The sequence below is a fragment of the Salvelinus alpinus genome, chromosome 35, assembly GCF_045679555.1.
Source record: "Salvelinus alpinus chromosome 35, SLU_Salpinus.1, whole genome shotgun sequence".
Classification (NCBI taxonomy): Eukaryota; Metazoa; Chordata; class Actinopteri; order Salmoniformes; family Salmonidae; genus Salvelinus; species Salvelinus alpinus.
In genome coordinates, this window is record NC_092120.1 from 3,668,401 (window position 1) to 3,685,383 (window position 16,983).

Sequence of the window (16,983 nt, forward strand, 5' to 3'; positions counted from 1 at the left end):
CTTTACACCTATAGCAGGGTCCACCCTACTCACCTTTACACCTATAGCAGGGTCCACCCTACTCACCTTTACACCTATAGCAGGGTCCATCCTACTCACCTTTACACCTATAGCAGGGTCCATCCTACTCACCTTTACACCTATAGCAGGGTCCATCCTACTCACCTTTACACCTGTAGCAGAACAAGAAACAAGTAGAGGAAGTGTTACAGCCCTACTGAGTTGTTGGAGACCACCTTCTGTCAGAGACCTTGGAGGCTTATCATTCATCATCACAATCTTCTCTTAATCAGGCAAATTCATAACACCATCATCACAGTATATGTTTGGTGAGTTTGAGAATTATCTGAGATTTTCATTGAAAGGTGAACATGTTAGGCCTACTTGGTGGTGTTGTGTAATGTCATTTGTCATTTGTTGAATGGGTAATTTGATATCCGTACATCTTATATCTCAATATCGCATTTCAATTATTGGATATATCCTAGACGTCATGTGCATAGAAGATATGGTTTGGTTGAGCCCGACAGAGCTTTAATCAGTAGGATGTCAGGACCAAGGGGAGCAGTAGACTACTTAGCCACCCCCGTCCCGATACCCGGGTCATATTTAAGAGGTGATATAATCAAATTAAATGTTAGGGTGGAAGTCTCCGTGAAAACTTATTCGTTTTCTCTTACCACCTCTCAGTTTTCGGAAAAGTGACGTGCGCGACAATGGAGGTGCCAGAATTTTTCCCACCTCCTGAAAACTTAACGGCGGCTGTCGTGCACCCGTTGTGCGAAGAATGGAAGGGGGGATCCGAGGTGGCCATCTTCCACCTCGCCAGTATCTTCCTTGTTTTGAGGTTCATGGGAGGGAGCGGGTTCTATGGGCTCCTCTACTTGTTTACCTTTCTGACGCTCGGTTTCTTCTGCACAACCATTTGGTCATGGTCGGACGCGTGCACCACCGACACCTTTTTGTGGAATTTCGCTCTCTTTGGGGTATGTGCAGTTCAAGTTGTGCATGTCGCCTACCGGCTGAGGAACGTTACTTTCGAAAAGGAGTTTCAAGATCTGTACAGCTACCTGTTCAAAAAGCTGGGGGTGTCGCTCACCCACTTCGGCAAGATAGTCGCCTGTTGTGAAGGGGACATCCACACTATAGAGAAAGACCACTGTTTTGCCATGGAGGGCAAGACTGCTATTGATAAGCTGTCTGTTCTTCTGTCCGGCAGGTGCATTTGAACTTCACTTTGACATTTTATACAACTGTATTTGATGTTATGTCATGTACAATCGCCTAATGTCCCACTTTTCTTTTTTTTACAGAATTCGTGTGACAGTAAATGGAGAGTTTTTACATTACATCTATCCTTTCCAGTTTCTCGATTCACCTGAATGGGACTCTCTCCGGCCGTCAGAGGAGGGACTTTTCCAGGTAAATAGTAAACTGATCGACTAAAGCACATTTTGGCTAATGTGTCTGGCATATACACTGAGTATACAAAACATTAAGAACACCTGCTCTTGCCATGACATAGACTGACCAGGTGAATCCAGGTGAAAGCTACTGTATGATCCCCTATTGATGTCACTTGTTAAATCCACTTCAATCAGTGTAGATGAAGGGGAAGAGACAACTTAAATAAGGATTTTTAAGCCTTGAGACAATTGAGACATGTATTGTGTATGTGTGCTATTCAGAAGGTGAATGGGAAATACAGAAGATTGAAGTGCCTTTGAAATGGGGTATGGGAGTAAGTGTCGGGCGGGGTTGTGTCAAGAACTGCAAGGTGCTGGGTTTTTCACGCTTAACTGTTTCCTGTGGGTATCAATAATGGTCCAACACCCAAAAGACATCTAGCCAAATTGACACAACTGTGGGAAGCATTGGAGTCAACATTGGCCAACATCCCTGTGTGGGTGCAACTCAATATTAAGGTGTTCTTAATGTTTGGTATACTCAGTGTATAAGCGTTAGTGTTTTCTTTCCCCAGGTGACCCTGCGTGCAGATAATTGCTGTAGGTACGTTTCTTGGAGACGTAAGAAACTGTACCTACTCTTTGCCAAACACCGCTACATCGCCAAGGTCTTTGCACTCGTGGTGCGGAATGACATCGCGGACAAGCTGTACTCCCTCAACGACAAGGCTTTCGACAGCCGCGGGTTCCGATATGATCTCCGGTTACCCACCTACTGTCACGTGCCCCCGTTGCCTGAATTAGACCGGACAGATGCGTTCCTACGAGTCCCAGCGCAATATGACCATGGACACCGTGCCCGTGTCCCTATAACTATAACAGCACCGAAAGAGACTGTCTCGTGACTGGAACGGAACTTTTTAATGTTTGTTTTTCATTAATGGATGTTGTTTTTGTCTGTTTGTTATCCTCAAGTGCTTAGGCTATAGATGGGGCATAAGCTATGTAATTTACGCATCAACATAGAATACATTGTAGCACATCAAGTAACCCTCCACTTGGTTTGCGAGACATGTGTGTGGGAGTGTGAGAGAGATTTTCTCTGCATCAAAATACCAGTGAAATGTTACCCCTGATTCCTGCTTATGTTTTATAGTGCACTTTACTACCTGCCTGTCTTAAATTGAGACTGTATGTTCAATGCCTTACTGAGTTTTTTTGGTCAATATTTGTGTTTAATCATAAACAATTATTAACAATGCAATGTAACCCTATACGTATTGTATCTCGAATAACTTTCATTATTGCTACAACATTTTCCTCGGGGACTGTGAATTTCTGTAGAGCAGCCTACAGGTGAGTGTCAATCACTTTCTCGCGCTGACCTTGGTGCTGATCTCATTAATATCTGCTCTTGTCAACCTCATCACGCAGCTCATGTCACCTCTGGAGGGGGAAGGAGCACTGTTCAATTAGGTTTACCAACATCTCGAAACACAACACGATTCACTCGACTGGCTTCATAATATTATTTTCTAGGAGTTGCTGGCTGCTAGGCTATATTTTCAGTTAAAGGGACGTTTTACCTCCCCCTGTTGGCGTGCCCGGACTTTGCTGGTGCGCAGCGGCGGGGTAGTGTTGACTGCTGCCCCCTCGCCTCTTGCCCATTTTAGTCAATGCCTGTCAGTTCACTGGAATGCGCGACTCACATTGTGCAGTCCCCCAGCTCGCGAGGACATACATTTATAGCTCCTCATTACGTGTCCATTGTTTTCTATTCATTATCCTGTCCAGCGACGCGTTTGATCGATTGTTGTCAGATTGGTAAGTTACATCTCCAATTTTCTGTTATCTTACTCTGACTGAGTGGTGAAAGGAAAGTTACCGCTCAAACAAATGAGGCTATTTCTTAAGACGTCTGCCGGTGGGTCACGTTAATTTTCTACAAGCAGAGTATTGTAGCCGACTCATTTCGCACTTTTTCCATTTCCAATTCACAATCTATATCAAATATTGTTGCGCGTTAGTCACGAGATCCGCTCAAAACCCAGTTGAGGTTGATATTTCCCTTAAAGTGAAACCTTTCAATGTCACTCCAGTGCTGTATGATCGGTATGATGAATTCCCAGGCTATTTACAGTATTAAATCAGTTAGTTGATGAATCAAGTATTATGTTGACAGTGTCAGTAGGCCTATAAGCATCTCAAAAGTTATTCTAATGCATTACTACATAAAATAAAACATTTGGAAATACAGTAATCTGTTATGAAAATCTATTGAAACCTGAGGATATTGAGATTGTGATAGTGACAAACTGATGTACACTGCTGTTTCTACCATCAATCCTGTAACACTTAACTTGAAAGGTACCAACATAATAATACATTCATAACATGTACATACCCCATTCATAAGCAGTACATAAACAACCACAACACCCTCCCCACCTCTCTCTAGGTGAGGATCAGGATGTCTACCTCTCCAGAGATGACCAGTAGCCTGTTCTACACCACCCTGGCCCCCCTGCGGTCGGCAGTCCCTGGGTCTGTACTCGGGGCTGGAGGTGGAGGTCCGGTGATGACCACCCTGGAGCCCAACATAACCTCCTGTGAGGAGTGGGAGGAGGCCCACCACCTGCTCTTCCACCTGGGGAACCTGTCTCTCCTCCTGGGCCTGGTCATCCCCACCACCCTGACCCTGCACATGATCCTGCTGCGCCTCATGCTGATGACAGGTGGGTCCATACTGGCCTCTGCTGGCCCAGATTACAGTCAGTGGTCATGATACGATTGCATTACACACTTTTCAGTTTCATTACCAGTTCTACCACCACAGTATCTCTCCCTTCTCTTCAAAGTATCCACTTGTTCACTCCATCTCAAGGATTCATATGCATTGAATTGCTGTTAGAAATATGATAGAAACACTATAGTGAGTGTACGAGTCCACACTTCCTGGGGAAGGGGGAGTTGTTGTGGTAGTACAGCTGGGAAAGGGACTGAGTACAGTGGAATGATATCATATAATATGACCACTATGTTGGTGGTAGTACAGCTGGGAAAGGGACTGAGTAGAGTGGAATGATATCATATCATATGACCACTATGTTGGTGGTAGTACAACTGGGAAAGACACTGAGTAGAGTGGAATGATATCATATAATATGACCACTATGTTGGTGGTAGTACAACTGGGAAAGACACTGAGTAGAGTGGAATGATATCATATAATATGACCACTATGTTGGTGGTAGTACAACTGGGAAAGGGACTGAGTAGAGAGGAATGATATCATATCATATGACCACTATGTTGGTGGTAGTACAACTGGGAAAGACACTGAGTAGAGTGCAATGATATCATATAATATGACCACTATGTTGGTGGTAGTACAACTGGGAAAGACACTGAGTAGAGTGGAATGATATCAGATCATATGACCACTATGTTGGTGGTAGTACAACTGGGAAAGGGACTGAGTAGAGTGGAATGATATCATATCATATGACCACTATGTTGGTGGTAGTACAACTGGGAAAGACACTGAGTAGAGTGGAATGATATCATATCATATGACCACTATGTTGGTGGTAGTACAACTGGGAAAGACACTGAGTAGAGTGGAATGATATCATATAATATGACCACTATGTTGGTGGTAGTACAACTGGGAAAGACACTGAGTAGAGTGGAATGATATCATATAATATGACCACTATGTTGGTGGTAGTACAACTGGGAAAGACACTGAGTAGAGTGGAATGATATCATATAATATGACCACTATGTTGGTGGTAGTACAACTGGGAAAGACACTGAGTAGAGTGGAATGATATCATATCATATGACCACTATGTTGGTGGTAGTACAACTGGGAAAGACACTGAGTAGAGTGGAATGATATCATATCATATGACCACTATGTTGGTGGTAGTACAACTGGGAAAGACACTGAGTAGAGTGGAATGATATCATATAATATGACCACTATGTTGGTGGTAGTACAACTGGGAAAGACACTGAGTAGAGTGGAATGATATCATATAATATGACCACTATGTTGGTGGTAGTACAACTGGGAAAGACACTGAGTAGAGTGGAATGATATCATATAATATGACCACTATGTTGGTGGTAGTACAACTGGGAAAGACACTGAGTAGAGTGGAATGATATCATATAATATGACCACTATGTTGGTGGTAGTACAACTGGGAAAGACACTGAGTAGAGTGGAATGATATCATATAATATGACCACTATGTTGGTGGTAGTACAACTGGGAAAGACACTGAGTAGAGTGGAATGATATCATATAATATGACCACTATGTTGGTGGTAGTACAACTGGGAAAGACACTGAGTAGAGAGGAATGATATCGTATCATATGACCACTATGTTGGTGGTAGTACAACTGGGAAAGGGACTGAGTACAGTGGAATGATATCACATCATATGACCACTATGTTGGTGGTAGTACAACTGGGAAAGACACTGAGTAGAGTGGAATGATATCATATCATATGACCACTATGTTGGTGGTAGTACAACTGGGGAAGACACTGAGTAGAGTGGAATGATATCATATAATATGACCACTATGTTGGTGGTAGTACAACTGGGGAAGACACTGAGTAGAGTGGAATGATATCATATAATATGACCACTATGTTGGTGGTAGTACAACTGGGAAAGGGACTGAGTAGAGTGGAATGATATCATATAATATGACCACTATGTTGGTGGTAGTACAACTGGGAAAGGGACTGAGTAGAGTGGAATGATATCATATCATATGACCACTATGTTGGTGGTAGTACAACTGGGAAAGACACTGAGTAGAGTGGAATGATATCACATCATATGACCACTATGTTGGTGGTAGTACAGCTGGGAAAGACACTGAGTAGAGTGGAATGATATCATATAATATGACCACTATGTTGGTGGTAGTACAGCTGGGAAAGACACTGAGCAGAGTGGAATGATATCATATAATATGACCACTATGTTGGTGGTAGTACAACTGGGAAAGGGACTGAGTAGAGTGGAATGATATCATATAATATGACCACTATGTTGGTGGTAGTACAACTGGGAAAGGGACTGAGTAGAGTGGAATGATATCATATAATATGACCACTATGTTGGTGGTAGTACAACTGGGAAAGGGACTGAGTAGAGTGGAATGATATCATATAATATGACCACTATGTTGGTGGTAGTACAACTGGGAAAGACACTGAGTAGAGTGGAATGAAATCATATCATATGACCACTATGTTGGTGGTAGTACAACTGGGAAAGACACTGAGTAGAGTGGAATGATATCATATAATATGACCACTATGTTGGTGGTAGTACAACTGGGGAAGACACTGAGTAGAGAGGAATGATATCGTATCATATGACCACTATGTTGGTGGTAGTACAACTGGGAAAGGGACTGAGCAGAGTGGAATGATATCATATAATATGACTACTATGTTGGTGGTAGTACAACTGGGAAAGACACTGAGTAGAGTGGAATGATATCACATCATATGACCACTATGTTGGTGGTAGTACAACTGGGAAAGGGACTGAGTACAGTGGAATGATATCACATCATATGACCACTATGTTGGTGGTAGTACAACTGGGAAAGGGACTGAGTAGAGTGGAATGATATCATATCATATGACCACTATGTTGGTGGTAGTACAGCTGCCTACTGGAGTTTTCTCAAACTAGTTTAAAAATGTACCGTTATAGGGCAATATGAGGATATAACTCAACCAATAACAACTGAAGTGTGCTTTATTACTTCCTGTTCCTGTCCCTGACAGGAAGCTCTCTGTTCATCACCTGGGCAACGCTGTACCGGTGTAATCTGGATGTCATGGTGTGGAACGTGGTCTTCCTGCTGGTCAACTTCATGCACTTCTTCTACCTGGTCTACAAACGCAGACCTGTGAGTTCTGCCCCAACCCAACACAGTCCAGTTAGAGGTTGATTGTGGTCCATTTATATACAGTACATACATACAGCTTAGAGTAGATACAAGTTGCCTGGAACAGTTATTTTGATGAGGACTTTTGGAGATTAGTTTTCCATTGTGTCTCTCAGCGGTGAGACAGAGTCACATCCCCCTGGGGTTGGGGCCACTCTGTCTCTCTCTACCTAAATGAGATGCAGGTCTTTCAAATGCACTGCTGCAACCAGGGGACTTCCAGTGTGTAGAGGGCCTTCACATAACTGACAGAATGGGACCACCTCTCCTCATAACAAGAAAGGAAGTTATGTTTACATCTATACTGCTGTCCTCTTCACTCCCATGTCTCCACTCCTCCCTCCATCTACTAACACTGAATGACATACATGAGTGAATTGTGTCCTATCAATTCAATATCAAGGATGAGTAGAACTTGGTGGCTCTCACTTTATGATGGCTGCTGTGGTGATATTTTATTAAAGACCCTAAAATATACTTAATGCCTGGTCCTTTATGTTACGCCCTGTGGTTATCCACCCTGAATCAGGAGCCTAGCTCAAGTCACGTCAATCATCCATCATAACACTTTATATTCCACTCTATCAGCTATAGACAATGAGCTGTAACCGTGCTATGTCTTCTGTCAGATTAAGATTGACAGGGAGCTGAAGTCAGTGTACAAGCGGATGTTTGAGCCTCTTCACGTGCGCGAGGCCCTGTTCCAGAGACTGACGGGCCAATTCTGCACCATCCAGAGCCTGAAGAAGGGACAGGTGTATGCTGCCGAGGACAAGACCTCTGTGGATGAGCGCCTCAGTATCCTCCTTAAAGGAAAGTAGGTATCACTCTGAGACATCTCCCTGTCACATATCTACCATGTCATTCCATCCCCGGTTTCCCATGAATGGTGTTTGAGAAAATAAGGTTTAACATTATCTGTGTGCATTTGATCCGTCCATGGTCATCCATGTTGACTATACGTTTTTGTGCGACAGAATGAAGGTGTCATATCGAGGTCATTTCCTCCATAACATCTACACGAACGCCTTCATCGACTCCCCTGAGTTCAGATCAACCCAGATGAACAGAGGAGAAAAATTCCAGGTAACTAGACACTCAGATTATTGAATGTATAATTTTTAATTTTTTTTATTTATTTTATTTCTTTTATATATATATATACAGTATATAACCCAATTTACCACTTAGCCATATTCCAGTTCATAGTGTATCCATACTGGGTAGACCAAACAACACAAGTACTGTTGGCATGATTAGGTCATGATAGGGCAGGTTTGATACCATGACAACCTGTGACTTCTTGATTAATTTACAGGTGACCATCATGGCGGAGGAGAATTGTAAATTCCTGTGTTGGTCCAGAGAGAGGCTCTCCTACTTCCTGGAGTCTGACTCCTTCCTGAACGAGGTGTTCAGGTACCTCATTGGCAAAGACATCACCAACAAGCTGTACTCGCTCAACGACCCCACTCTCAGTGACAAGGTGGGTTTAGTCACTGTTCAGAAACTGAGAGACTGTAGTTTCTATTTTCTACAAACATGCACGTAATGTACAAAACATTAGGAACACCTTCCTAATGTTGAGTTGCACCCCCCTTTGCCCTCAGAATAGTCTCAATTTGTCGGGGCATGGACTCTAGGTGTCGAAAGCGTTCCACAGGGATGCTGGCCCATGTTGCCTCCAATGCTTCTCACAGTTGTGTCAAGTTGGCTGGATGTCCTTTGGGTGGTGGACCATTCTTGATACACATGGGAAACTGTTGAGTGTGAAAAACCCAGCTGCGTTGCAATTCTTCACACCGGTGCACCTGGCACCATACCCTGTTCAAAGGTACTTAAATCTTTTGTATTGTCCATTCACCCTCTGACTGGCATACATACACAATACATGTCTCAACTGTCTCAAGTCTTAAAAATCCTTCTTTAACCTGTATCCCCTTTATCTACAATGATTGAAGTGGATTTAACAGGTGACATCAATAAGGGATCATAGCTTTCACCTGGATTCACCTGGTCAGTCTATGTTATGGAAAGAGCAGCAGTTCCTAATGTTTTGTACACTTTGTACACAGTGTAATTGTGATTTGGTCATTAACCTTCCTAAGTTAAGAATTAAGAATTGTCTCCTTAGATTAAATTATTATTATTTTTTCACCTTTATTTAACCAGGTAGGCAAGTTGAGAACAAGTTTTCATTTACAACTGCGCCCTGGCCAAGATAAAGCAAAGCAGAGCGACACAGTCTATATACAGTGTGTGCAAATGAGGTAGGATAAGGGAGGTAAGGCAATAAATAGGCCATAGTGGCGAAATAATTACAATACAGCAATTAAACACTGGAGTGATAGATTTGCAGAAGATGAATGTGCAAGTAGAAATACTGGGGTGCAAAGGAGCAAAATAAAATAAATAACAGTATGGGGATGAGGTAGTTGGATGGGCTATTTACAGATGGGCTATGTACAGGTGATCTGTGTGCTGCTCTGACAGCTGATGCTTAAAGTTAGTGAGGGAGATATGAGTCTCCAGCTTCAGTGATTTTTGCAGTTCGTTCCAGTATTTGGCAGCAGAAAACTGGAAGGAAAGGTGGCCAATGTAGGAATTGGCTTTGGGGGTGACCAGTGAAATATACCTGCTGGAGCGCGTGCTACGGGTGGGTGCTGCTATGGTGACCAGTGAGCTGAGATAAGGCGGGGCTTTACCTAGCAAAGACTTATAGATGACCTGGAAGCGAGGGCCAGCCAACGAGAGCATACAGGTCACAGTGGTGGGTAGTATATGGGGCTTTGGTGACAAAACGGATGGCACTGTGATAGACTGCATCCAATTTGCTGAGTAGAGTGTTGGAGGCTATTTTGTAAAGGACATCGCTGAAGTCAGGGATCGGTAGGATAGTCAGTTTTACGAGGGTATGTTTGGCAGCATGAGTGAAGGATGATTTGTTGCGAAATAGGAAGCCGATTCTAGATTTAATTTTGGATTGGAGATGCTTAATGTGAGTCTGGAAGGAGAGTTTACAGTCTATCCAGACACCTAGGTATTTGTAGGTGTCCACATATTCTAAGTCAGAACCGTCCAGAGTAGTGATGCTGGACGGGCGGGCAGGTGCGGGCAGCGATCGGTTGAAGAGCATGCATTTAGTTTTACTTGCATTTAAGAGCAGTTGGAGTCCACAGAAGGAGAGTTGTATGGCATTGAAGCTCGTCTGGAGGTTAGATCAGAGAATCACCAGCAGCAAGAGCGACATCATTGATGTATACAGAGAAGAGAGTCGGCCCGAGAATTGAACCCTGTGGCACCCCCATAGAGACTGCCAGAGGCCCGGACAACAGGCCTTCCAATTTGATCCAATTTGACACACTGAACTCTGTCTGAGAAGTAGTTGGTGAAGCAGGCGAGGCAGTCATTTGAGAAACCAAGGCTGTTGAGTCTGCCGATAAGAATGTGGTGATTGACAGAGTCGAAAGCCTTGGCCAGGTCGATGAATATAGCTGCACAGTATTGTCTCTTATCGATGGCGGTTATGATATCGTTTAGGACCTTGAGTGTGGCTGAGGTGCACCCATGATCAGCACGGAAACCAGATTGCATAGCGGAGAAGGTACGGTGGGATTCGAAATGGTCGTGATCTGTTTGTTAACTTGGCTTTCGAAGACCTTAGGAAGGCAGGGTAGGATAGATATAGGTCTGTAGCAGTTTGGGTCTAGAGTGTCACCCCCTTTGAAGAGGGGGATGAACGCGGCAGCTTTCCAATCTTTGGGAATCTCAGACGATTCGAAAGAGAGGTTGAACAGGCTAGTAATAGAGGTTGCAACAATTTTGGCGGATAATTTTAGAAAGAGAGGGTCCAGATTGTCTAGCCCGGCTTATTTGTCGGGGTCCAGATTTTGCAGATGTTTCAGAACATCAGCTATCTGGATTTGGGTGAAGGAGAAATGGGGAGGCTTGGGCAAGTTGCTGTGGGGGGTGCAGGGCTGTTGACCGGGGTAGGGGTAGCCAGGTGGAAAGCATGGCCAGCCGTAGAGAAATGCTTATTGAAATTCTCAATTATCGTGGATTTATCGGTGGTGACAGTGTTTCCTAGCCTCAGTGCAGTGGGAAGCTGGGAGGAGGTGCTCTTATTCTCCATGGACTTTACAGTGTCCCAGAACTTTTTGGAGTTAATGCTACAGGATGTACATTTCTGTTTGAAAAAGCTAGCCTTTGCTTTCCTAACTGCCTGTGTATATTGGTTGCTAACGTCACTGAAAAGTTGCATATCACGGGGGCTATTTGATGCTAATGCAGTACGCCACAGGATGTTTTTGTGCTGGTCAAGGGCAGTCAGGTCTGGAGTGAAGCAAGGGCTATATATGTTCCTGGTTCTACATTTTTTGAATGGGGCATGCTTTGTTAAGATGGCGAGGAAAGCACTTTTAAAGAATAACCAGGCATCCTCTACTGACGGAATGAGGTCAATATCCTTCCAGGATACCCAGGCTAGGTCGATTAGAAAGGCCTGCTCGCTGAAGTGTTTTAGGGACAGTGATGAGGGGTGGTCGTTTGACCGCAGACCCATTACGGACACAGGCGATGAGGCAGTGATTGCTGAGATCCTGGTTGAAGACAGCAGAGGTGTATTTGGAGGGCAGGTTGGTTAGGATGATATCTATGAGGGTGCCCGCGCTTACGGATTTGGGGTTGTACCTGGTAGGATCATTGATAATTTGTGTGAGATTGAGGGCATCAAGTTTAGATTGTAGGATGGCTGAGGTGTTAAGCATGTCCCAGTTTAGGTAACCTAACAGCACGAGCTCTGAAGATAGATGGAGGGCAATCAATTCACATATGGTGTCCAGGGTACAGCTGGGGGCAGAAATAACATAGATTATGATTATGATGATGATGGTGGTGGTGACACCGATGATAACAATGATGACGATAACGATGACAATGTTTACATGAACAGGCAGCGAAGAAGATGGAGCGTCAGCCCAGCCTGTGCTCCCAGGTCTCTATGATGCAGATGAGGAACAGCATGGGCAGCACCAGTGACACCGACGACATCCTGAACCAGATCCACCGTGGAGGCTCCAGTGGATCCTCACATCGTAAGTCTCACCACCTCCCATCAAGCTGTGATACTATTGGCCCATCTGTCAGTGTCCAACAACCTGAATAGCTATTGAGTCTGAAAAGGACTGACACTATCATGCCACCTTTTAATAGTGACAAAGTTTCGATTCACGGTGGATCTTTGCCAGGTCAATAGTAGCTGTTAAACAGTCACTTAATTTACTCAAATCATGAGGCATTATGGGTATCCGCGGTTGAGTCCGTCTTCGTCGTTTAGCCCTCATATCCTCTCTGGTGTATGATGTTAACAGACACTAAATCCTGGTTTATTAGGGGTTTAGCTCCAATCTGACAACATTGTTTACTAGGTGTTGTGTTCTAGTTAGTTGTTCTCTGACATTGTTTCTCCTGTCCCCTCCTCCTCCCCCTCCTCCTCCTCCTCCTCCTCTAGCTGTGAATCAACCCACTCTCTCAGATCACACCTTGCCCTGAAGGGGGTGTAAGACTATCTCTTTTCTCTCCCTCCCCCTGCCCTCAAATTCACCTTCCTAATGCCTGAGTCCCAGATCTGTTTGTGCTGTCTTGCCAACTATCATTTGGCATGACAATGACATAGGAGTTGGCAAGACAGTTGAAACAGATCTGGGACTCGGGCTAGTTCATTCCCTCAAACCCAACCCTAAATATTTAACCCTACAGCTCTGCACTATGTTGCCTGTTCTAAAACGAGTGATACCCGGTAACCTGGTTTGTCCTTTTAACATCTTCAAAGTTCAGTGTTTAAGAGTAGGACAGCATTCATTCATATCATCCATCCTGTAGTAATAGTGCTGCTGTACAGCTCCTACTGGAACATGTTCAGTATTTACACATACAAGACACTCTTTAACCTCAATAGCTTCTACATTATCCTGTTGTAATGTCCATATCAAATGTAGGGGTTGAATTGCAAATGTGAGTGATATGTCTGGAAAAGGATTCAGAATGATTTTGTTTTCTTACCATGTTGATTTAACTTCACACTGTCTTCCCCCCGTTTCCAACACAAACATAGAGTATGTGAAATTAGGGCCTATCTGTGTATTCTGTCAAATGTGTGGTTGTGATTCTGTTTTGTTTTTAAAGTATTGTCATATGAGTCAGAATGAAGGCTTGTGGAATTTGTGACCTATGATAACCTTGTTTGTGTCACCTTTATGGTGCGTTCGTCTGTGGCCATATGAAAACACACACAGTTACATAAAAACACACACACACACCTCTATTCCCACGCTAACCGTTGTGTCCTTCTTTCCAGAAAAATCTCCTGCCTCCAAGACATCCAAAACGATGAAGCCCATTGAAGAAAAAATAGAAGACGACGTCTTTATAGAGTCCAAGCCAGACTCTCCTGTTAAGAAACGCCACACCCACTCGACAGCCATAGAGGAAGTGTAAGGAGATGTGACATTATCCTACAACAACAGTACTGACCACCGACCTATCCTGTAATCTGATACAGACCCTGGTTAGTTATGGTAGAATAACTTAAACAATAGCTTGAAAAAGGCTTTTACATGATCAAAATATCTATCTACATATACAGTGGGGAGAACAAGTATTTGATACACTGCCGATTTTGCAGGTTTTCCTACTTACAAAGCATGTAGAGGTCTGTAATTTTTTATCATAGGTACACTTCAACTGTGAGACGGAATCTAAAACAAAAATCCTGAAAATCACATTGTAGGATTTTTAAGTAATTAATTTGCATTTTATTGCATGACATAAGTATTTGATCACCTACCAACCAGTAAGAATTCCGGCTCTCACAGACCTGTTAGATTTTCTTTAAGAAGCCCTCCTGTTCTCCACTCATTACCTGTATTAACTGCACCTGTTTGAACTCGTTGCCTGTATAAAAGACACCTGTCAACAGACTCCAACCTCTCCACAATGGCAAAGACCAGAGAGCTGTGTAAGGACATCAGGGATAAAATTGTAGACCTGCACAAGGCTGGGATGGGCTACAGGACAATAGGCAAGTAGCTTGGTGAGAAGGCAACAACTGTTGGCGCAATTATTAGAAAATGGAAGAAGTTCAAGATGACGGTCAATCACCCTCGGTCTGGGGCTCCATGCAAGATCTCACCTCGTGGGGCATCAATGATCATGAGGAAGGTGAGGGATCAGCCCAGAACTACACGGCAGGACCTGGTCAATGACCTGAAGAGAGCTGGGACCACAGTCTCAAAGAAAACCATTAGTAACACACTACGCCGTCATGGATTAATTTCCTGCAGCGCACGCAAGGTCCCCCTGCTCAAGCCAGCGCATGTCCAGGCCCGTCTGAAGTTTGCCAATTACCATCTGGATGATCCAGAGGAGGAATGGGAGAAGGTCGTGTGGTCTGATGAGACAAAAATAGAGCTTTTTGGTCTAAACTCCACTCGGCGTGTTTGGAGGAAGAAGAAGGATGAGTACAACCCCAAGAACACCATCCCAACCGTGAAGCATGGAGGTGGAAACATCATTCTTTGGGGATGCTTTTCTGCAAAGGGGACAGGACAACTGCACCGTATTGAGGGGAGGATGGATGGGGCCATGTATCGCGAGATCTTGGCCAACAACCTCCTTCCCTCAGTAAGAGCATTGAAGATGGGTCGTGGCTGGGTCTTCCAGCATGACAACGACCCGAAACACACAGCCAGGGCAACTAAGGAGTGGCTCCGTAAGAAGCATCTCAAGGTCCTGGAGTGGCCTAGCCAGTCTCCAGACCTGAACCCAATAGAAAATCTTTGGAGGGAGCTGAAAGTCTGTATTACCCAGCGACAGCCCCGAAACCTGAAGGATCTGGAGAAGATCTGTATGGAGGAGTGGGCCAAAATCCCTGCTGCAGTGTGTGCAAACCTGGTCAAGAACTACAGGAAACGTATGATCTCTGTAATTGCAAACAAAGGTTTCTGTACCAAATATTAAGTTCTGCTTTTCTGATGTATCAAATACTTGTCATGCAATAAAATGCAAATGAATTACTTAAAAATCATACAATGTGATTTTTTGATTTTTGTTTTAGATTCCATCTCTCATAGTTGAAGTGTACCTATGATAAAAATTACAGACCTCTACATGCTTTGTAAGTAGGAAAACCTGCAAAATCGGCAGTGTATCAAATACTTGTTCTCTCCACTGTAGCTGGAAAACAGAACTGTACATTTTGGCATCTTACTTTGTCTTGTAGTGTTTGGTATTATTGTGAGTTTGTAGCTGTTGTACTTTTTTAAATCCGGTTTGATTGGATGTAGTACAATGCCTTTGCTTGGCTCTTATACTCAATGAGTGTTCAAAAAGTATCACGTGTCACAACCAAAACATTTTAGTGTAAGCACAACCTTTGAGGAAGGTTTCTTTTAAACCTTTTACTCATTGTGCGACATATTGTGTGATTAATTCTCTTATTTATGCACTGAGCTTCTGCAGTGTTGTGTTTTGATGAATGTAAAGATTTAACAAGTTAAACCTCCTGGTCAATGCTAACCATTTGAGGCTGTTGTGCTGTTTTTTTCACAGTGATAAGTACACAAGTTTGGGATCACTTTTTTATGCCATGATAGTTACCTTATATTAATTACTCAAAGGGAACACTTGAAAAAGAATGATGGATAGCTCGTAGACCTCTGCTTTTTATCCTATAGCGCCCTCTAGGAGCTATCATGAGTACTACCGGTTTCTTTTCTCAGTCTGAACTACTGTCACTGTTAAAACCAGGTCAATGTTCAAACTCATTCCATGGAGGGCATGTTTTGGTTTTCCTCCCAATTAAGACCCAGACAACCAAGTGAGGGGAGTTCTTTACTAATTAGTGACCTTAATTCATCAATCAAGTACGAGGAGCCAAACAGAAACTCGGCCCTCCGTGGAATGAGTTTGACACGTGGTTAAAACCATCACATCCCTGAAAGATCAACCAGACCAAAAGAAGATGTAAGCAACAGGTTTTATTATTTCAGTCAAATAAACCTTTTGAATATCTCAGACAAACCATGATTGATGTAACAAAAAAAAAAAGGTGTTGAATACAATGAATGAATTGAATAAAATTCATTCATTCAGGCCAACAGGAAAACAATAAAACATAGCAGTGCTCTTTTGAGACGTTAAGACAATCTTCTGCTTTGGAGGAACACTTGATTGTTTAATACAATTTAACAAAAACGTGAGTCCATCACATCACAATATGTACTGGATGTGGGCTACACAACAGTGCTTTCTGCGTTGTCTTTGAGGCATTTATCTCCACAATAAGTGCTTTGGTTCAGTCTGTATCCACAGGGCCAAATGGACTTGACTGAATTGAAATGGACTGCTACCCTGTTACATAACCATGAGGTAGTGATTCACTGTTGCTTATCTGTTATGAATTGATCATTAATACACATGATTAGATGATATGATCCATACAAGGTTAAAACAATATCAGTAGTTCCATCAATCTCCGAGGATCACACATAACAGAGAGGATACAACACATAATTCACTGAGGCGTT

General features: G+C 43.3%; 2 protein-coding genes across 3 annotated transcripts; both read left to right on the forward strand.

The window, feature by feature from the left end:
• The first annotated feature begins 559 nt into the window (after nucleotides 1-559).
• On the forward strand, nucleotides 560-2,680 carry LOC139564315 (popeye domain-containing protein 3-like). Its single transcript, XM_071383739.1, has 3 exons — nucleotides 560-1,219; nucleotides 1,314-1,422; nucleotides 1,982-2,680. Exons 1-3 carry the CDS (start codon nucleotides 717-719, stop codon nucleotides 2,309-2,311), a joined length of 942 nt encoding a protein of 313 aa, XP_071239840.1. The 5' UTR covers nucleotides 560-716; the 3' UTR covers nucleotides 2,312-2,680.
• Nucleotides 2,681-2,778: 98 nt separating this feature from the next.
• Nucleotides 2,779-15,973, forward strand: LOC139564314 (blood vessel epicardial substance-like). Of its 2 annotated transcripts, XM_071383737.1 has the most exons (9): nucleotides 2,779-3,230; nucleotides 3,865-4,141; nucleotides 7,236-7,360; nucleotides 8,029-8,216; nucleotides 8,377-8,485; nucleotides 8,718-8,885; nucleotides 12,351-12,492; nucleotides 12,909-12,956; nucleotides 13,755-15,973. In XM_071383737.1, the coding sequence occupies exons 2-8, from the start codon at nucleotides 3,877-3,879 to the stop codon at nucleotides 12,947-12,949; spliced, it is 1,038 nt and encodes a 345-aa protein (XP_071239838.1). In that variant the 5' UTR covers nucleotides 2,779-3,230; nucleotides 3,865-3,876; the 3' UTR covers nucleotides 12,950-12,956; nucleotides 13,755-15,973. The 2 variants fall into 2 exon arrangements, with proteins under 2 accessions (XP_071239838.1, XP_071239837.1); XM_071383736.1 differs by lacking the exon at nucleotides 12,909-12,956.
• Nucleotides 15,974-16,983: the final 1,010 nt, after the last annotated feature.

What these genes read in the sequence shown, in the direction of transcription:
- LOC139564315 (XM_071383739.1), top strand. Translation starts at nt 717, where the DNA reads ATGGAGGTGCCAGAATTTTTCCCACCTCCTGAAAACTTAACGGCGGCT. An exon ending in TCTGTTCTTCTGTCCGGCAG is followed by an intron (nt 1,220 to 1,313) that starts GTGCATTTGAAC and finishes TTTTTTTTACAG; the next exon opens with AATTCGTGTGACAGTAAATG. An exon ending in CAGAGGAGGGACTTTTCCAG is followed by an intron (nt 1,423 to 1,981) that starts GTAAATAGTAAA and finishes TTCTTTCCCCAG; the next exon opens with GTGACCCTGCGTGCAGATAA.
- LOC139564314 (XM_071383736.1), top strand. Translation starts at nt 3,877, where the DNA reads ATGTCTACCTCTCCAGAGATGACCAGTAGCCTGTTCTACACCACCCTG. An exon ending in GCGCCTCATGCTGATGACAG is followed by an intron (nt 4,142 to 7,235) that starts GTGGGTCCATAC and finishes TGTCCCTGACAG; the next exon opens with GAAGCTCTCTGTTCATCACC. An exon ending in TGGTCTACAAACGCAGACCT is followed by an intron (nt 7,361 to 8,028) that starts GTGAGTTCTGCC and finishes GTCTTCTGTCAG; the next exon opens with ATTAAGATTGACAGGGAGCT.